Source organism: Asterias rubens, chromosome 1, assembly GCF_902459465.1.
Source record: "Asterias rubens chromosome 1, eAstRub1.3, whole genome shotgun sequence".
NCBI classification, from domain to species: domain Eukaryota; kingdom Metazoa; phylum Echinodermata; class Asteroidea; order Forcipulatida; family Asteriidae; genus Asterias; species Asterias rubens.
The window spans coordinates 20,480,477-20,502,809 of NC_047062.1; the positions used below are offsets into that span (position 1 = coordinate 20,480,477).

Genomic DNA, 22,333 nt, shown 5'->3' on the forward strand with positions numbered 1-22,333 from the left:
AAGCAAAAACAGTCAAAGCATTTCTAAAATTAAGACTCGGATTGCAGGGAAGTTAAAGAAAATAATAGTTAGAAAAGTTCAGCTAATTTTTACAAAATTTTAAAAATAAAATTTAGTTAAAGGCAGTGGACACTATCGGTAATTACTCAAAATAATTATTAGCATAAATAGAGGTTAATAGTATAAAACATTGTGAGAAACAGCTTCCTCTGAAGTGACGTAGTTTTTGAGAAAAGAAGTAATTTTCAACAAATTTGATTTCGAGACCTCAAGTTTAGAATTTGAGGTCTCGAAATCAAGCATCTGACAGCACACAACTTCATCTGACAAGGGTGTTTTTTCTTTCATAGTTATCTCGCAACTTCGACGACCAATCGAGCTCAAATTTTCACAGGTTTGTTATTTTATGCATATGTTGAGATACACCAAGTAAGAAGACTGGTCTTTGACAATTACCAATAGTGTCCAGTGTCTTTAAAGCAAAGTTCCCAAGGATGTCAAGTCATAACAAAGGTTCTGGAAGTTTGTACATTAACATAACTGCTTAAGATGCAACGCATAAGTCTTTGACTTATTAGATAGCTAATAGATTTTGATAGTCAAGGAAGTTATAAACTTTCAGTTGAGACACTAAATCAAGAATCTGTCAACATTAGTTAGTTACAAAAGATACAAATGAGTTGTCAGGACCAGACTTTCTGATATTATTACCAGCAGCAACCGCGGAACAACTGTCATGTTTGTGCTATTTGTGTGGCACTTGTGTCAACGTGAATATGTTTTATGCTACTTTCTCATTTTAAAACACCATCACCTGTCAGAGTTCTATTGAAGAGTTCAGAGTTCATTGGGAAAGTAAGAGTCTGTTCAAAATCTTTCGGCAAATTGGCGTCATGCAACTTTTAACAAACATGGATGTATCTTCTTTCCCGGATAATTGATCTCTGCTATAGACCATATTGAATAACCCCTTTTTGCTACGAAAGTCGCCATCTTGTAGGGCAAACCGTATGCGCGTCCAAACGCGTACATCAATGAAGCACGCAGCACGAAACATTCCCGGTTTGATTTCTACGGCACATGCACGCACACACGCACGCACACGCGCACAGACACTATGTTGGAGGTCAAATAATTTGAATGGTGACGTCATATTCAATTCGCCCTATTCACTAATACTGCCAAATACTGCAAACCTAGTGGACTTTCCACACTCCTCCTATCAGACAAATGTAAAGGCCTTCCAATTTCAAATTGATTTTTTTAGATGCACTTATTTTCATCTGAGGAGAGTCTAATGAAGTGGGGAAAAAGTTAAAAGTTTTCAGAGCAAATGTTGAAATACGTCGTCAGACAGATAAAACAACCAGGTCTGTACATTCCAAAGAGGAATTTTTGCCCCAGAAGGTAAAATTCAATGCATTTTGATTGACTTTCTTCAAAAATTTAGGAATTAACTTATTTTTTTTTCTAGAACATGTAGAATTTTTGTTGACAAATATTGCACTAGAAGGGTATCCTACTCCAGTGCATCATACACTATTTCAACAAGAGGTTCGAGACTTTGAATTTGTTGCCCAGTTTGCATAAGGACTCTATCTATTGGAAAATGAGTGGATCACAAAACTGAAATTGACTTTGGAGTGCTTCTTTAACTTAGAACAGACATTTACCAAATATACTGCCAGGTCAAAAATGAACACACAATAATGAACTTCTCAGACTGAAAACAAGTGCTGCTGTTTTTGTCTTGTGGTGTGGGCAAGTCTTTTGCATAAGCCCTTTCCACTCCGTATCTCTTACCCTGGTGGAATACAGCCCCAAGTGATCCAAGTGTAAAAGAGCCGGCCTTTATTCCCTGGAGTTGTGTGAAAAAGGCTCAAGTTGCATAAAAAGGGCAATCCACCGTATAAGTTTTCTGGGCCCAATTTCATGCCACTGCTAAATAGATGATTCAGGGCTTAATGGCACCCTGAAAAGCAGGTAACTCTATGGGCGTCAAGCGCAGAAAGTTGCCGCAAGCAGCCCTAGAAAATGGTTCCCTGATGAATGTAGAGCCTAAAGCATTGCTGATCTTTGCAAAGATTGTCTGGGACCACATGATCTACATGAAGTTAGGCTTTGTTTCCAATCTGAGGAACTACATTTGTGCGTTCACTACCTTTTTCTACAAGGTATCCCCCACCATTTGCTTCTATACACTGTACCTCTGGACAGAAGAATGTTGATTAGGAATGATTCACTGTATGAAAGTTACAGTCACCTACTGTCTCAAAAACACTGTCCCATTCTCCCAGCTGGTCAATATGGATGCATGAACTTATCTTGGTTTGTCTACAAAACAAGATATTAGGCCTACAAGGTATATCAGGTATACAGGTATCTTACCTGATTAGGGATAACCATTAGAGCTCAAATTGAGATAGTGTAGCTCACTAAATGTCGTTGATCATTCACTAAATGCCATTCACTATTAATGTCGATGATCACTTTACATAAAGAATATTGTTTGGATCGACAATCAGGTTGCACACATGCTACTAAAAAAGGTTTACAAAAATGAAAAAAAAAAGATGAAGAAAAAAGAGTGATTTGGAGGTTCAAGAAGCAGGCAGGATTCTCTCAAACCTCTATCATTGTGTTTGTAGACATTGGAACTTCCTACGATTCATTGCTTAATAGACTTTCATAATTTGTCTTAAATATAAGTATCACAATATTTTTCCCAAATAAAGATTCCATAATTTCAGTAAAATTTCTCTAAATCCCAGAATGAAAACTCTCAATATAGCTGTATGGTAAGGTTATTAAGACTTTTGATAGTAAACTAATGATTTTGTTCATCAAACTTCAAAGTCATCTCCGATCAGTATAAAAACCTTATGGATTAACTTGAAAAAAATAAATTTGTTCAATTTTAAAAATTAATAAAACAATGTCTTTCGCCTGAAAAAAATAGTACCATGGTTGATTATCTTTATAAACTTTTAAAATTAAATGCACAATTGAAAGTTTTTTATTATTGCTGTACACTTAAGTCATTAGTATGTTACAGGGTTTTTAATCACTAAATCATGTATTTCATTTACTTTGCAAGACATTTACTCTGCTTGCTTGTGTTCCCATTTGTTACAAAACCTTCCCGCTCCCTTAGAGATCGTTTTAAATTTCTTACATCCCTCCATCCGTCCTGCAAACTGTGGTTCGGCACCGCGTTGTCGTTGTGAGTTCTGTTGTTCGATGTTGTGTGGTTGGTACCCGTGCAGTTGGTTTCTGATATCGATATTAGTCTTTGGATGTAATCTAGAAGTTTCTCGTAGAACATTGGCACACCATCGTAACCTGTGAATCGTGACAAATCACAACATTGGTTTTGTTTGTGTGTAAACAAATAACATCATGCTCCAAATAGAAACAACTGAAACATCAGCCAAGTTACTGATATCTTATTGATGTAATGGCATCAGTAACAAAGATCCCTGATCCATCAAGCTATGCCCCTCTAGCTAAGGGAGATGAATTGTTTCTTCAGATGTCATCTCAAAGTAGTTTGGGTTTTTGACAATTCTAGACACCTAGGAATACTAAAGGATCTGCCCACTGATGAAGCAATTTGCATATGTGTGTCCTCGCCGAATCAAAAGTCTTAAGAGAATAATAAAATTGGACAACAGTTAATATCTGCATGTGGAGTTACAATGTATTGAGCAGCGTTTGGCTGCCTTTCATGCAAGGAGTTTTTTTCTAAGGGATCTTCTTCAAGAGAATTGTTCACAAACTGTATGATTATTTTCTTGCAGTGCTGTGCATAGTAGCAAGGGATTTCAGGAGGTACAAAAAACTCCTCTCTGGCTCTTAGAAGCCGCATATAGCGAGTCAGCAAACCCAAGTGTAACATAGGCCTGAAGACAATTCTGCTTAGCGTATTAATGTGCTTGGAACAGAAAAGCGAGGAGATGTTAATACTGCTGGAGTTTATCCACTGATTACACAAAGTACAATGTCATAGATACTCTATTGCTTCTCTGTGAAGTTCTGTCCACAGTGAACCGGCAGAGTCTACAATTTCAGTCTTCGCAAATTCTGCAGTCTCAGCGAGACTCTATCATCTCATCTCTCAGAAGCAAAAAGAGACTACTGGTAAATGACCAACAACTGTAAAGATGATTTGCAAGGCCATCACATTTCCATCAAACTCAAAGGGGAAATGAAAGTGAACTTTATTAGCTAGGTTATTAATAGGCCATTTATACGATTGACGACTTCAAAACCAAATTCACTGATATCAATGTAATTACATCATTTGCCAAGATACTTGATCCACCAAGCAACATGTATGCCCCTCTCCCAAAGGATTTGCAAAGAAACTTGATCCATCAAGCTATGTACCCTTTCCAAAGGACAAGGAATAAAGCAATTTGGATTCCCAAAAGAAGATGCTCAGAGAGAAATTCTCAATTTCAATCACTATATTCAAGCCGGACTTAGCAATCAATCAACACTGATGCGCAGAGTGGGTGTCTGGAAATGTTGGCAGGAGGAACGACATCATCACTGTTCTCATGCCTAGCAAGGACTTATAAAGTTCAACCACTTTCTCTAACAAAGACCCGGTCCAAGATTAGCCTGAACATCTAGCATCACACTTGGAGGCTCATGAAGTACGCCAGAGATCTGCTGTTGAGCCCACCTACATAATCATCTTTGACCTTGTATCATTTGACATGGCTTTAAAGGAACACGTTGCCTTGGATCGGTCGAGTTGGTCTTTGACAAGCGTTTGTAACCGTTTGTTATAAAATGCATATGATTAGAAAGTTATTTTAAAAGTAGAATATAATGATCCACACGAGTATCACTCAAAATTGCGTGGTTTTCCTTTTACCTCGTTGACAAACACGGTCGGCCGTTTATGGGAGTCAAATTTTTGACTCCCGTAAATGGCCGACCGTGTTAGTTCGCAAAGTAAAAGGAAAACCACGCAATTATAAGGCAAATGTGTGTGGATCATTGTATTCTACTTTTAAAGGCAGTGGACACTATTGGTAATTGTCAAAGACTAGCCTTCACAGTTAGTGTATGTCAACATATGCATAAAATAACAAACTTGTGAAAATTTGAGCTCAATCGGTCATCAAAGTTGCGAGGTAATAATGAAAGAAGAAAACACCCTTGTCACACAAAGTTGTGTGCGTTTAGATGGTTGATTTCAAGACCTCAAGTTCTAAACTTGAGGTCTCGAAATCAAATTCGTGGAAAATTACTTCTTTTTCCAAAACTATGGCACTTCAGAGGGAGCGGTTTCTCACGATGTTTTATACCATCAACCTCTCCCCATTATCGTCACCAAGAAAGGTTTTATGCGAATATTTATTTTGAGTAATTACCAATAGTGTCCACTGCCTTTAAAACATCGTTCTAACCATATGCATTTTATAACAAACGGTTTCAAACGCTTTTCGAAGACCAACTTGACCGATCCAAGGCAACAAGGCAACGTGTTCCTTTAATGGTTCTGGAGATTCACAGTTAATTCTGACCCACATGTGTATAAATATGAAGCCAACACCTGTCTTTATCCTTGTGGATAAGGATAGGGGACCAGTCTAGTCCAAGGTACATATGGATATGGATTGGGCCAAAGATTATTCGGGTAAAGCCATTCATGGACATAGGGTCAATTAAGTGGGCAGCCACACTGAAGGCAGGATCAGTTGAAAGAAGTTATGATAAAACCAATCCTTAATTAATCCACGGAAATTATTTGATAGTGGTGTAAGAACTTGTTAACACTGTCGTCATGACTGTGCACTGTTGTCAATAGACTTTCCAAAGTCTTCACACATGTGCCCCACAGCAGTAACCATATTATGGACAACAAAAATTGAACCTTACCGTGAACAAAGCAAGGCTTGAGAGAACTCTAAACATATTCATTGTGCCGTGCTGCGTTATACCTTCCATGCATGGCAGAATAAAATTAACTGCATCAGGCCAGCCACTGCCGGTTATAATTAATCTCCAGAAGAGAGATTAGTGAAATCCACTGCACCTCATCCCAACAATTTTGTGTCAATATCACACTGAACTTGAAGATCACAAATTTGACAGGGAAACCCCCCCCACAGAAGAACTCTTGTTGAAGCTGGAAGATTCTCAAGCCTGTATTATTAGCTGTGACAGGTAATCATTCAAGCCCTTGAGAAGGAGACTACTTTTTTCAAGAGATCTCCATCAAGTGTTCTGGGTGGTCTAAGACAAAGACAGAACCTTTTGGAAATCTAGGCAGCACAAGAACATACTTACTACAAGACTTTGTTAGTGCATTTTTTAATAACCACTCGGCTCTAAAAAAGCGTTTGTGAAAAGCGTTTGTAACCGTTTGTTATAAAATGCATATGGTTAGAAAGAGGATTTAAAAGTAGAATACAATGATCCACACAAACATGCCTCAAAATTGCACGTTTTTCCTTTTACCTCGTCGACTAACACGGTCGGCCATTTGTGGGAGTCAAATTTTTTACTCCCATAAATGGCCGACCGTGTTAGTTCGCAAAGTAAAATGAAAACCGTGCATTTTTGAGACAAATTTGTGTGGATCATTGTATTCTACATTTAAAACATCTATCCAATCATATGCATTTTATAACAAACGGTTACAAACGCTTTTTATAGACCAACTCGTGCGATCCAAGGCAACGTGCTCCTTTAATGAGGGCATGCCCTTAGCTTGGAGTCCAAAGACATACCAAAGAGAAGAGATTGCCACAAAGCCATTGCTAGCAACTCAATAGAAAGAAAAGATTTTCAAAGAGGTAGAATGATGGTAAAGTCCTCAAAGATCTCTGGTCACCTTCGAGGTACCAGATGGCAACCTTCCAAGAAAGAGGTAGTGTCGCCCAAATTGGCTCCTCAAAGGCCATTGGCATACTGGACACATACTACATAAGTAACGTACGAAGACAACACCCGAGTGTGACTATGAGGGCTGCTGATCAGGCCGCAAGACAACATTGTCAAAAAGCCATCGCTGAGCAACTCATTATAAAGAAATAATCCCCAGAGTGGGAGAATGATGGTAAAGTCCTCAATGACTTCCGTTCACCTTCTGCATGTAACAGCTGGTTTCAACCTTTCCTAAAAGAGCCAGTATTGCCCAAATTCGCTCATCACAGGCCACAGACGCACTGGCCACTATATAAGTTGCATACCAAGACAACACTTGAGTGTGACTAAGGGGCTGCTGATCAGATTGCAAGACAATATTGTCAATGACAGGACGGTTGCTTTAACATGTTAACCATCTGGCCAACTGGGACCCGATTGTGATATGGTAGCTGTCATACATGACCCTTAGGTCATTTTATTAGGTGTTGTACGTGACTAGTACACGTAGATAGAAATAGAGACTAAAGTGAAAATGTGACCCACTCTGTGAAAATGAGTCACATGTCGCCCAATGCAATATTAAGTTTTGGACAGTTTAATGTGGAAAATGTACTTGTAATTCGTTTTTCAAAAAAAAATGGTGTAGTGGCTAATTTCAAACGGGAGTAACTCAGCAACGCGATACACCCCAAAGCTTAGACACATACCAAATTACTGCTGCTGATGTGTTTTTTCCAGCCATGCATATAACTCAATTCCTAAAATTGCCTACATCTGACTCATTTTCACAGAGCGGGTCACAAATATTTTTAACATCTCGATGGTGCAAGATATCTACACTTTAAGCCACCACAACGATTATTTCCGTTTTGATATTTGTTCCTGTGACCAAGCACATTTGCACCTAAGTGTGACTAAACTCCTTTTGAGGGATGTACTTATTGGAAGACATGGACCTTGACACTTGAGTTGGTTTTGAATATGAGTAGAGAGGGAGAGAGAGAGACTTAAGTGAAAATGGTTCATCACCTCGACGGTGCAAGATCGATGGTGCTACACCTCGAAGCCACCAAAACGGTTTGTCCTCAAAGTCAGAAATCTACTTACCAGGGAAAGCATTGATATCAATGACATAATGCACACCGGTGTCATTTTCCACAATGACATCAAAGCCAAAGAGGGAGAGTTGAAGTGACTGAGTGACGGCGGACACGAGCTCCTCTAGGATTTCGTTGGAAGGTAGTACTGTTTCCCGATTAAGATCATTCTTGTCCAGCTGTTAAGATAAGTAAGAAGAGTCTTAAGTCAGTGAGAAACTAAGAAGAGTCTTAAGTCAGTGAGAAACTCCCGCTCACAGATCCCAGCCATCGATAGATCTTCATTGACCCTAATGGGGGCGCTGTTTGGGCTTGTGATGTCATATGCAATGGGTGTGGTGAACTACGATTCATAAATACCTAAGACAGTTTATCCATTCTGATTGGTCGGGAGGGCATCACGAGGTGTTGTTTGAACGGATGATATAACACCAGTAAAAAGTGTTATAACATGGGTGTGACACGCGCGCTTGCACCTGTGCGAATAAGACAGTTTCTTCATTCCTATTGGTCGAGAGCAACGGCCGGGACGCGCGGCCGGGACAGCCGTTGTGCCACATCACGCGATACGCGCGACGCCGCGCACAGCATCTCCTTATAAGGAGTTGTTTACCCGAGGGCCTAACCATTTCATAGCTGGAGGGGTGTTGTGTTGAAAGAAATCATTGAACAATTATAATGTTTACATTTATTTTACCTTTTGACCCAAAAGTGTTGATGTTTTTTGACCGAAAAGGTATTTATGAATGGGAATCAAAGTGTGTTGAATCGGTTTTCAACTAGTGGTTTAAACCCGCCGAGGCCTGGTTCTTGATAATTTACCTCGACTTCGTCTCCATAAAATTATCAAGTCCAGGCCTCAGCGCAGGTTTAAACCACTAGTTGAAAACCTCTTCACCACACATTGATTCCCTTATTAATCAATCTGTTTACTTACCTCATTAAGGAAAGACGATGAGTGAGGCTTTGATACATCATGACTATGGAAAAATATCGTACTTTTATCTGGGGGGAAAAAAAGTTATATTTCGATTATTCAGTATACTTTTAGGACTACAAAAGTACAATAAATGCCTGGTACGAGGAGTTTAAATCCATAAAGACCTTCTAGTTCAAAGAACTGTATGATAAAACTAATAATTGAAAAAATTACACTGAGAAAACACCTTGTTAGCATTATTTAAAGAACTAGGCCTATCGGATACTATACAATACTATACGATAGTTTTAAGATATACAATAAAACCAAAATCTGAAAAGAACTACATGTAAAACACCTTGCAAGCATTCAAGAACTACATTTACAGGATACTATGATATGATATTATACGATAAAGAACCACACTCTGTACAACGAAACTAACATCTGAAATGAACTACATGGAAAAAAACACATTGCTAGCATTATAAAAGAACTCCATGTAAAGGATACTAAATGATACTATACGATAGTTCAACGCAATTTTGGAAATGTTGCACAGATGAAGTATATTGCACACAGGTGAAGTATATTACGCACACATAAATATTGCCAAAGTTAGCTACATGTACATTGTACATACACAACATAAATATGTAATTGCCTTTACCCGAGCTCAATGATACCAACTATAGAAGTATATTAAAACAAATAACAATAACATAGTTTGATTAGTTGAGGTTTGCGGTAGCACCATGTGTTTAATCTCTTTGAAGTATTGTTGGTGATGGCACCTTGTGAAAATCTCTTTGGAGTGTTGGTGGTTGATGGTGGTGTTGGTGGTATATTACGCACACATAAATATTGCCAAAGTTAGCTACATGTACATTGTACATACACAACATAAATATGTAATCAAGAAAACACAAACCAAGACAAAATAAAGATAAGGTTTGTTTGATCATGGTCTTTCATGATCCAAGACCTTCACTGCACTGCAACAACAAAAATTTGAAAAAATTGTTCTTACCACTAAGACCGGCGGATACAAAGTTTTTGATAGACGGTCTTTTGACGAGTAGAAAATCATGTCCAATGATAAAAATCTTATGCATCTGTGCGTTGTGGTTGATAAATGTCATGGCAACGCATGGAGGTTCAATGTCCTTGAGGCCGGCATCGTTAAAAATAATAGCCATCTGAAAGAAGTGAACCATAAACATTAATAACCAAACCTAGGGAAGATGATTTGATTCTGATTAGACCTGGGCCCAACTTCCCACAGCTGATTTAAGCAGCAAACATTGCTAACAATTTGTTGCTAAGCAGAACTGAGCAGGGCCCAATTTCATGGGTCTGCTTACTGCAACTTTCTGCGCTTACGATCACGATTCCCTGCTTATGTGCAAGCGTCAAATTTCTGCGCTAGCCTTGTAAGCGTAGAATGCCTAGTAACGTTTTTTTTTTATGCACGCACAGAAGCCAATATTCGCCTCTAACCCGTGAAATACGCTTGCCGTAAGCACAGAATTCCCTGCTTCCCTAAGCGCCGATTATGTGCTTACAGTAAGCAGAGCCATGAAATTGGGCCCAGTTTACTGCCGGTACACTTGACTTACATGCAGTAGTTCCTCTGGTAACCTTACTCTACAAAGTATAATTTTTTACTTTTTGTGCTCTATGAAATTAGGTCTTCGGCACAAATTGTTGGCTTTCCTTACCGCAGAATTCTGTACTTACTGCCCGTAGAAGTACATGCTTTGCAAAGTGCAGTAAGTGCAGAATTCTATGATAAGCAATGACATGAAATTGGGGCCTGAACATGATAGCAGTGGCCGAAAAATCCCCTTCTAAATTGGTTACAACTTGGCAATAAAAGTAAAACAAAAGTGAAATACACACTTTACAACATCGAACTAACCTCATGAGATTTGACAGAACCATGAGCTTTAGACGACTTGCACACTAAAACAAAAAAGAAAAGAACAATATCCAAATAAACCACTGAAAAAACCTCACAATTTGTCCAATTGTATGGGTCATTCAGAGGGCAGAATTGTTTGAATAATTACAAGTAGGTTCACCGCAAATCTGCTAATAAAAATCTCCTACACACACATGTACTTATACATGTAGTGTACGTACTTTAAGCCCTCACCTTTTAAACCTCACATGTAGAGATGACAGGTAACCCTTACAAACAATCAATAAAATTTAACAATAACAATTTAATTGATACAGTATCATCTCCAACCACGGGACATGTCGGTCTATCCACATGTAAAAGATGGTGGTCTGGCAAATCACCAGCTACATAGACGATGTGACCTGTGACATCACATGTTTACAAAAGAGCCACAGCGCCTGGACTTCCTGCAGGCACGATTTGCACACAGCTCAATGGAAGAAAACATAACATCTTACTTAATGGAGATTGCACTGTCTAATTCTTATCAACTTTTGATATGATGAAGGGGGCACATCTCAAAACTTGACCAGCTTTTACTTCACAACTCTTGGTTTTGTGTGGAAATTATGACACAAAATGTCAACTTTCCCATAGGACCAGTGTAGTATCTTGCCTGCCAGAATACTCAAAGAATGTACAAGGTCACACTTATTGTAAACAAGGTTCACATGGTCTATAGTTTTGCCTACTTTCCCGGGTGAGATTACATGTATATGAAAATGAAAAATCCTGAAAATTTGATAAAAGCTCCCTCTGTGTGTGGAGATGAAGCTAACAGAAATGTAAAATGTGAAATAATCGAGGTTCACAGACTCTCTACAACATTTCAAATAGATCTGAAGGTCTTGGCCCAATTTCATGGCTCATCTTACCGCTTACGATCACTATTCTCCACTAACTGTGCAAGCGCCGAATTTCTGCACTAGTTGTGTAATCGAAGAATACCTACATGTCGTAGTGTAAAGTACGCATGCGCACAAGCAAAAAAATCCATGCTAACCCGTGAAATATGCTTGACGTAAAGTAAGTGCCGAACACACTGCTTCTATAAGCGCTGATTGTTACGGTAAACAGAGTCATGAAATTGGACCCTGGTCACAAGAGCCAAGTCTTTCATCTCTGCAAATGATAATCTCACCTCTTTCAAGAAAATCTTAAGGTTCAAGGAGACCAACAAAAATCCTGTTTACATGCTTAATCACATCTACGTCACTAATGGCCTTGTGGGTGGAAGCTGGGGGATGAATAAGAATCTAGCTTACCAAATGGATACTTGACCTTTGCTCCTTCAAGTAATCTCTTGATCTCGGCAACATCTTTGGTATGGATCTCCACAAAATTGGGAACTAACACTTTACCGTGTACTTCAAAAGAAAACAAAGAAAAAATACATCATTAACACAACAAATTCAGAATAAATTCTCTCCATGAAATTCTAGAACCTCATACTTTCAGAATATTTCTTAAATTTTGTCAATTTGGTTACAATTTTGACGTGCATTGCAAGTATAAACAAGAAGGCCAGAGTATGGTTAGTGTCCTAATGAGTTAATCCCAGCATTGTACTAGATTCAATACTTTCCCGAGTCCTGTAAAAAAATCCGCAGGCAAGTCACTAGGGTGGGATTCGTATCCACATCCTTTGCCCTGCTAGAGCAGATGTCGACAGGACTCCGAAAAGTACTGATTATTCAGGCAACAACCAAATAATATTCTTTATCGTGATGCAAAATAAACGCCTATTTAAACTAAATAAACTATTAAATTAACTTTAATATAAAAACCATCTTCAGATGTCCTTACTACGTGTCCATACCTGAGGTTTTTTGGAAGGCATTTTGAAATAACGTATAGCTAGCATTTCGGTCCATCAGTTTACATACTGAGTCCAGTGGATCCAGGATTGGAACATTAGGGTGGTCTTTAGTGTAAGTCTGTGAAGGAAAAAATGAAAGAAAAAAAATCATTAGTATACACACATACTTTATAATATACCAACTTTACACTGGGATGGTACGATATGCCCCCCTGCACCAGCTTCACGCACAGATACAGTCTGCTCATTGTCTGCCACTTTGGGAGTCTAAATGCAAGCAAAGTGGGTTTCAAATTAAGTATTTGTTATTTTGCGAGTGACTAGCCAGCAGGACCTACATAGTGTTAGACTGTTAGCCAGAAGCGTCTCTGGGTGTTTTTTGACACCCTGTTTTAAATATGGACACCCTGTTTTATCTATCATGTTAGATGTAAATACATTGTATGTGAAACTATTTTTTTCCAGTACACAAATACTGGCTAAACCATGACCCTTAAACTCGTTATTTTACAGGTTCATCATTATTTTCACTGGTCCCTACTTCCGGTACTTCAAAATGGAGATGTTTTTAAACACAGACGAGCACTTCAGGCAAATTTTGACCGGTCCTCTGGTGTTTAAACTGGCATTCATAAATACCTCAGACAGTTTCGCTATTCCTATTGGTGGAGAGCGCTGTTTATAACCGGTTGTTTTTCGGATACTACGCGCAAATCTTGGTGCAAGACGTTTCTCGTTACAGGAGATGTGGGCACTGCTGGTGAGTGGTGAACACTGCTGGTGAGCACTGCTGGTGATGCGGGCACTGCTGTGTGTGACAGGAAAACGAGCAACGTCTAACACCAAGACTAACTACGCGCACGAACACATATCTGGAAACTGTCTCAGTCATAAAAATGCAACACATGGACGTACACAGCTCAAGGACAGCGGAAAACGGATAAGTTTGACAGAGTTTCTTACTTTATTACGCCTTTTAACCAAAAGGCATTTATGAATGGGAATGAAAGAGTAGTGACTCGCTCTTAAACTGTCATTTAAAACCCTGCAGGGTCCTGGCCGTGTGAAAAAGGCCCTCACTTTCGGCTCGGGCCTTTATCACGCGGCCATGACCTTGCCAGTTTTAAACGGCAGTTTAAGAACTCGACACTATCCTTTTATTCCCTTATTTGGCAAGTGGACCACTGTTTATAAGGGAGAAGGTCAAGGGTCAACAGTGACCGCAGTTCTAGTTATCAGCACCATTTAAGTTTTCAAAGATTCTATATTTAGATTATGAGATCATGAAATAAAGTGCAAACACACACCCCCATGTACTTTAAGTGTATACACAAACTGTACAAGTTCAGATTAACTTTTGAGCAAACAGTTCACCAGTGTGGAAATATTGGTTGGGCTTAAGTGAGGCACCCTTTAAAGTGTTTAGTCTGTTATCTCGCTAAATGGCTGTACTGAACAGTTTTAATAGGGGCATTGAATGTGTACATAAGAACAGTGGACTATGACGGTTTATCAAAGGTCCTCTTCAGAGCAGGCTTGCCGATACATTTCTTATACTATTGAAAATAGGGCAGAGACAAATTACTATGAAAAAGTTGCAATGTACAACTCCTGTGAGTTGACCAGGCCTGGATACTTCATGGAGGCAATATAGCCTCCATTGCCCCATCGCCCTATTTCATAGCGCTGCTTAGCGGTTGATTTTTTGCTTACTGTGCGATTTCTATTTCATAGCACTGCTAACCGTAAGCACTTGAAAAGGCATGCTAACCTTCCAGTGCTTACCGCACGAAAATAAATGACGTCACAATGCAAATCCACAGTAAACACGCAATATGGCCGCCCAATTTTTCTGCTAACCTGTGAAATACGCTAAAGCTTAAGCAAATTTTTCTGCTACTGTAAGCACGCAAATTTGCTTACCGTTAAGCAGCGCTATGAAATTGGGCTCCGTGGTCATTGCCTTGAAAATGTTCCAACAGTACAGTACAATTTTCTCATGGAGGGGTACACCTTTTACCAAGGAGAAAACGCCATGGTGCACATATGCCCTTTAAAAAAAAAGCATCAGACCAGCTGCATTGTACACATGTACACAGATTTTTATATGGTAAGAACAGCTGTGCAAAACAATTAGCCTACTACCATGACTACTGTAAAATGGAGTTCATTCGTTCTATGATGAAAATGATAACATGTGTGTACTGTGCATTCACCACACGATATCACATTGTAGGTTGGCATACGTAGGGATCATCAGGAGTGTTACAATATAGTTTCAATTTAGTGTAATTCATTGCTCATACTCAAAATGTAACTTGTGCAGCGAGTGTCCCTAAGTGCCGCTTATATGGAAAAGATTTTCATGCTGGTGCATCAAAAATATCAACAGTCGGAGTTCAAATTCAACTGAATGTACCGGTAGATACAAAATAAAAACACCCTGTGAAAATTTCATTTGAATTATGAAAAAGTGGTAGCATTTTTGAGATACAATGTATCGCTGAAAAATTTGAGGTATGTACATGTACACGCAGGAAGAAATAATCTGTAATTGAAATACCAATAGGCCTCTATATAATATGAAAACATTTCTGCATTCATGTTTCCAAGATTTAACATTTTCTGCATCCCTTTCTCTAAAAAGAATTTCCTTAGAATGAAAACATTTCTCAAAATGTTTTTCATGTTTAACAGCTGGCTGCTTTTTACCAAATAAGATTTTATAGTCATACATTCTTGGAGTAATTACCAAAGGTACATGTATAACCTCCCATAATTGGCATAGTAAATGTGTGCACATACTGAACATGCCTAACCCCCAACGCAAACAAGGGTCTTAACAGTTAGCCTTATCTGTTGCATTACAGATAAGGTGTATTAGAACCTTTCAAGTGACCCATACGGCATTTAACATTTAAAGATAAGATACAGCAATGGACTCTAAAACCTAATTTTATTTAAACCTCTAACTCAATACTGATCTCCAGGTATGATTCAATCAGCCTGGACTACATGTTGTGGTACTCTTTTTTTGGAATTGGAACTATATTTCTGTTTCTCGCAAAGTAGTTCAAATGAAATAGGAGTTGAAACTTTGCAAGATGGGAAAACATTTTAGAAACTCAGGAACACAAATATTATTCCCTGTTTTTCTACTGAAGGTGATCACAGCTTACTGATCGAAATGTCAAGTTGTTTAAAAGCTTCAGAAGCATTACTCATGTACGGTGATACCGTAAACCCAAGAGATCTAATCTGTTGAATTTTCAGAATGAAATTCCGTCATAAAAATTATAAATAAATAAATAAATAAGTAAGTAATCCTGTACAGTTCACTGTTTCTTGAGAATCTAAATAGTACAAACTAGTGTACACCATGTGTGTTTTGGCATACACAGAGATGTGGGGACTTTTGCACAGTTGAGTAAAGGTCCTCACAATGTTGTTTGTTGTTAAAGGCAGTGGACACAGTTTGTAACTACTCAAAATAATTATTAGCATAAAACCTTTCTTGGTGACGAGTAATGGGGAGAGGTTGATGGTATAAAACATTGTGAGAAACGGCTCCCTCTGAAGTGACATAGTTTTCGAGAAAGAAGTAATTTTCCACGTATTTGATTTCGAGACCTCAGATTTAGAATTTGAGGTCTCGAAGTCAAACATCTAAACGCACACAACTTCGTGTGACAAGGGTTATTTTTCTTTCATTATTATCTCGCAAGTTCGACGACCAATTGAGCTCAAATTTTCACAGGTTTGTTATTTTATGCATGTTGGGATACACCAAGTTAGAAGACTGATCTTTGACTATTACCAAAGGTGTCCAGTGCCTTTAAGTAACCTGTAAATTGGTGTGTGTAAGGGCACACCTACCCTTTGAGAGCCAGAATGACTTCAACAAAGGGAATCGGGGTAGTTTGACAAGGTCAGGATGTCCAACTAGTTTTGCTTTTGTGTACAAGGCCAATGAGGACATCACTATAGAAGTTCAAACAACTTATGGAAGAACAAAGAGAATTCCTTGATTTGTCTGTTGTATGAGCTTGTCTAACCATCTGAAACCCAGGATTTTAGGGATAATGGGGTTTTGAACAAAGCGAGGTCGCCCTCGATACATTTTCATGTACACAGGGTGCGTTCGTTTAGCTTCCCTGGGTCGACCCCGGTGTGTGGCGTGTTTTTTTTCCAGGACAAACGTGTGCAGATAATTACCCACGTTCGTCCTGAAAAAAAAAAACACGCCACACACCAGGGTCGACCCAGGGAAGCTAAACGAACGCACCCACAACAAGGTAATTTGGTCGCCAATGGCAGGGCTCTCACACAAAAGAGAGAAAACCAACTTAGGTCTACATAGGGGAATAGAATGCTCCACAGGGATGCATTTTTGAGAATTCCTTTCACACACTTTTTGGTGTTGAGGGGGGGGGGGGGGGCGTGAGCGTGAGGGAGGATGACAGGAAAGGAAAGGTACCTTAAGGTTATCCATCATCATCTGTGATTTCTTATCTCCATCGTGGGCTAGACTTAGGACATCAGTCAGCTTGTGGATGATGACGCTGAATGGTCCCTGAGCTTCAAGGGGCTGAAGGAGATCAATCTGATGCAAGCACAAGAAATGAAGAATTACAACGATAATTTTCATGAACGTCAAAAGCATTTAAGCCTTACCACGTAAGATCAAATTCAAAAAGTCAAATGACTATAGTCATTACAGGTTGAACGGTTTCTGACTGGCACCAAAAACAAAGGACATGGATCCCGACCAAAATGACAATTAACACCACCTCTTTTCCCTGCTGCCCCGCTTAATGTTGTTAACACCAGCTGGAGCGCATACCGCACAATGAGAACCAACATTGAACAGGGGCTAGGGGGTCCAATGAGATATGAATGGCCCCTTGTTGTATGTAGATGGCTTGGTTGGTAGAACACTGGCTAGCTAAATGCAGTAGTGGCATGTTCAAAAATCGTGCTCAAGTATGTATTCATCTTTGTTCACCCCCCCCCCCCCCCTCCCAAAAAAAAAAAAAAAAAAAAAAAAAAAAACCAAAAAATAAAACAACAATCAACAACCCAAAAGACAAAACAAAATAAAACAAACAGAAACATGCTACACTTCCTTCTAGATATCCTGTCCCAAAACTAGAATGTAAGTTGTGAACCTCTGGGTTTACGGTGGCACAGGGACATTTCCATGATGTACATGTACACGTATGACATTAACACACCACAATACCATCTCAATACTAGCGGGATTCAATATAAAATGTCAGTAAGCTCCGATTCTATTCTCATTGCGGTCCTGCTGAGAAATGTTTCAGACACAGCTTGGGCTTCTTGTAAAAATCTACACCTCATTTTTTCTTCTTAAAGGCAGTGGACACTATTGGTAACTACTCTAAATAATTATTAGCATAAAACCTTACTTGGTAGCGAGAAATAGGGAGAGGTTGATAGTAAAAAACTTTGAGAGAGAAGTAATTTTCGACGAATTTGATTTCGAGACCTCAGATTTAGAACTAGAGGTCTCGAAATCAAGCATCTGAAAGCTAACAACTTCGTGTGACGAGGGTGTTTTTCTTTCATCATTATCTCGCAACTTCAATGACCGATTGAGATCAAATTTTCACACGCTTGTTACTTTATTCATGTCACCAAGTGGAAATGAACTTTTAAAATATCCCGGATTGCCCTTAAAATTTTAGTGACTGGCTAGCAGGACCAGGGGTCGATTTCACAAAGAGTTAGTACTAGTCCTAACTTAGGACTAGTCCTAAGAGATATCAAAAAGGCATAGCTAGTCTAAAGTTAGGACGAGTAACTCGTTGAGATAAGACTAGTCCTAACTCTTTGTGAAATCCACCCCAGGTCGCTTAAATCATTTCACTAGTCTAAGTCTATCACCAAATAACTTTGGCCCATATTTCAAATTGTTGTTTTTCAACACTGAACCAGCCAGACGGACCACTTGGGAATGAGTTTTGACAGGCCCTCTGGTGCTTTAACTGGCATTTGGCCAGTGGAGTCTTGCTAAGGGAGAATGTTGAACGTTCAACATCCTGAGATATTAACTGGAAGTTTTTTGACAAGGCACAGACAATCTAAATTATAGAAAACTATAGATTTTACTGCGGGAAGTGTGAAATTACAAGCTTGTTATTACTTCTGTACCAGATGCTGGAAAAAGGGATCTTGGATGAATTCAAATTAAAGGAAGGACTACAATTATGTGGATCCAATGCAAATTTTCATGCGAACCTTGCATGGGGGATCCTTTTCATTGAATCACTTAACTGTGGTCAGCAGAGCATAAAATTAACCTAAAGGTTCTCAGATAAAATGAAATAACAAAATAAATTTTGTTCTACCATTTTCAACTTTTGATCTGCTACATGTATGTATGACGAGTAAGCGAAAGTCGTTAAGTCGTTACATGAACCGACCAGAACAAGTGTAATAACAAGTGAAGGTTAAAAAACCCAAACATTACAGGTATCGTGGGGTGTCGTGGCCGAGTGGATAAGAGCACCGAACTCAGACTCTGATGCTTCTGTTCAGCAGAGTGTGGGTTCGAATACAGGTCGTGACACTTGTGTCCCTGAGCAAGACACTTAACTAATTGCTTCTCTCCACCCAGGGGTAAATGGGTACCTGTGAGGGCAGAGATGGTTCTTGTGATTGGTTTAGCCATGTAGCGCTTATAATTGTCGCACAAGCTGTATACTCCCCAGGGAGCTGAGATGGTTTAAGGAATGATTTAAGGCCCAGTGACCAGGGGTAATAATGTCGGAAGCGCTTTGAGACACCCCGTAAAAAAGCGCTATATAAAAACCGTCTATTATTATTATTATTATTATTATTATTATTAGGTATCGTCTGTGAAGTTACACATGTGTGCACTCAATGACAATTGACATGCAGGTCAATTTCTGCTTGCCATATTTACTGAGAATTTTGTGAGAAAAACATTTTGCATGCAGCATTGCAGCAGTAATAATAATAGTGGTTTGCGTGCTTATTCGTCACTCAATGATGCTCAAAGATGTTTTTAACATACAGTATTTTCCTGCAAGGTGGGACTAAATTTTAATTATGAGACCTACTCCTTTTACATAGCACCATGTAATGGCTTACAAGGTGCTGTGGCACAATATTTTGCAAACTAAACCAGGAACACCGAGGCGAACCCCTTTCTCTTTTTGATAAGTGCACTGGGTTCTTTTAGATGCGTTACACAACACAAGGGACCAAGGGCTTTACATCCCATCCGAAGGACAAAGTATCATGGTTTTAAAAGTGTCTTGCTTAAGGACACTAGGTGACATGACTGGGACTCGAACCCACTCTCTGCCGATCAGAAACACCACAGTTTGGATCAGGTGCTGCTAGGAATCTGGTGATCTTAACCGCTAGGCCAAGACACGCTATAGTGTGTGTAGAGTGCATTTTTTTGTCAAATTCTACACTAAGTGTGGCATTGATAGTTTTGTGGCACTGTCAGTTTTGACTAACACATGCGCACCTCATTGGCTGATCACTTGTGTGCATTGTGTACATTATGAATGCACTATGTATTGTACTTTTGTAAAAATAAAAGTACTATGGGAGACTTTGGAACGCTAGATGGCAGCAGACTTACCAGGTACATTTCCATTGTTGAGGTAGTTCTGAGCATGCACACATTACCAAGAACAATGGATTTTACCTGGCAAGTCTGCTGCCACCAAGCGCCCCATTAGGATTGTATCTCACCTTGACGAGCTCAATGTTCTTTTTCCTGGAGTCAAAGAGAATACAAAAAAGTATAACATTAAAAAAAATGCATCAAATCAAGTGTTATTGAGAAACCATGTGTTCAAATTTTGCAAATTAACATGTTATTTTTTTTTTAATGTACTGAAAAGGTTATTGTGTCAAATCTTCAATGAATGATTCCTACGACCGTTGAAAAGATCAATGATTACATTTACCACAATATGCTCAGGCAATGCACCTAGGCTGTCGGATAACTAATACTTGGTCTTGATCAATGAAAAAGTTTGAGCCAAAGGAGCCCTGCTTGTTTTTCTCCTGCCCATTATTCAAATAGTCAATGGTCTGACGTTTTGACCCCAATTAGCAGAGAACTTCTCAAAAGGCTAATATTATGACAACACAACACATCACAACAAGAACGGGCCTTCAACTTCGCTCTTGAAGAGGCCAAGCAGTTTTTCTCTGGTAAGGGGTACTTCTACTAAATGGGGAAGTTGTGAAATTGTATTGGATTCTTGCAAAAGGCACTACAGTAATTGGGAACCACAGCAATAACTGTGGATGCTGTGGGTTAATTGGAGGCCAGGGGTGGATTTCACAAAGAGTTAAGACTAGTCTTATCTTGTGAAATCGACCCCTGGTTATGTAACCAGAAGCAGTCAAGTGGAAAGAGAAGGAAGGGGCAGTCAAGCACACAGCAGAAGGGTTTGGTAGAGTCATGGAGCCTGAGGTAGAATTCTACCTCCATGGTATAGTACAGTAGGGTAGGGGTAGGAGGGGGAGGGGCTGGTTTGGGTTAACAATAACAACCTTCTTAAAAAAAGACTAAAAGTAAGACTTAGAGAAGAGGTTGTAAACAGTGTCACTGTGTCACTGTTAAGTGTCAGTCTCTGCTGTATGCAAAGAAGGGGGTCAAACATATGGGCATGGATTAGTCCCAGCGGATAACTTTCCGTATGGCGCCACCACCTTTTCATTTTTTCACTCATTTTTACAAAAATGGATCTCATTGAGGTAAATTAGATACTATATTTTTTCATATCGAATGAAAAAGTGGTGGCGCGATACGGAAACTTCGCCGTCCCAGCTATGGTACGATTTTGGGATGAAACAAACCACCCTAGCACGGCTACAGTATTTGTTAATTTCAATGTTAAAAAAAAACCTAAATTATAATGAGGTTGTACGCTCTTTATGAAGGGTGATTATATTAGTCAATAGTTTGCAACAGGAAATGTGGAAATGTTCTGAGAGAAACGTAAAGGGGCGTGTGGTTGGTGATAGTAACACATTATTTATACAATGCTTGGTCGAAAAGTCAACAGGAATTAAAAATGAATCATGACGAAGCATGCCCATCGAACATGTCGATATACTTACCTACACAAGCCGCTGAATATCGTGTGAAAATCGAGTTTTTTCAACTTCTTTTCGGTCATCCAGTACCCCACTTTCTTCATGATTACAAACGACTCTAATTCAGGATCTCACTAAAACAACCACCAGCGACAATGGTTAGAAACTATACACTAATTATTAAACAAATTTAGCATGGCGTTTTACAGTCAGGAACGGCTTAGGTGACTTATTTACTTCTTGTACACACAATACACACGGGCGTCGCCTGCTGGCTCTTTACAATAATACCATGCTTTATATAGCGCCACCAAGCGTTAGAAATGGAACATAACCGGCTAAGACTAGTCTTTTCCGCTCGTATAAAAACATAGTTTTTGAGTTTGAGAAGGCAGAAATGGCTAGTGTTGTTCAAAACCTCCCAAATCAAGGAAGGGGCTGAAACCCCAATCTACATGGTGTCTCGATGGGATTCGAACTGAGGTTCCCAGAGCTGGTGGTGTGTCCTATAATAATGGGGGGGGGGG

General features: G+C 39.2%; 1 protein-coding gene across 1 annotated transcript; it reads right to left on the reverse strand.

Moving 5' to 3' along the window:
* Positions 1–1,052: 1,052 nt before the first annotated feature.
* Positions 1,053–22,056, reverse strand: LOC117297963 (inositol-tetrakisphosphate 1-kinase-like). The gene is made up of 10 exons (XM_033781163.1): positions 21,831–22,056; positions 20,448–20,472; positions 17,167–17,292; positions 12,690–12,807; positions 12,136–12,237; positions 10,826–10,869; positions 9,935–10,103; positions 8,923–8,990; positions 7,996–8,164; positions 1,053–3,342 (listed from the first exon to the last, which is right to left on the reverse strand). The coding sequence occupies exons 1-10, from the start codon at positions 21,908–21,910 to the stop codon at positions 3,086–3,088; spliced, it is 1,158 nt and encodes a 385-aa protein (XP_033637054.1). The 5' UTR covers positions 21,911–22,056; the 3' UTR covers positions 1,053–3,085.
* Positions 22,057–22,333: the final 277 nt, after the last annotated feature.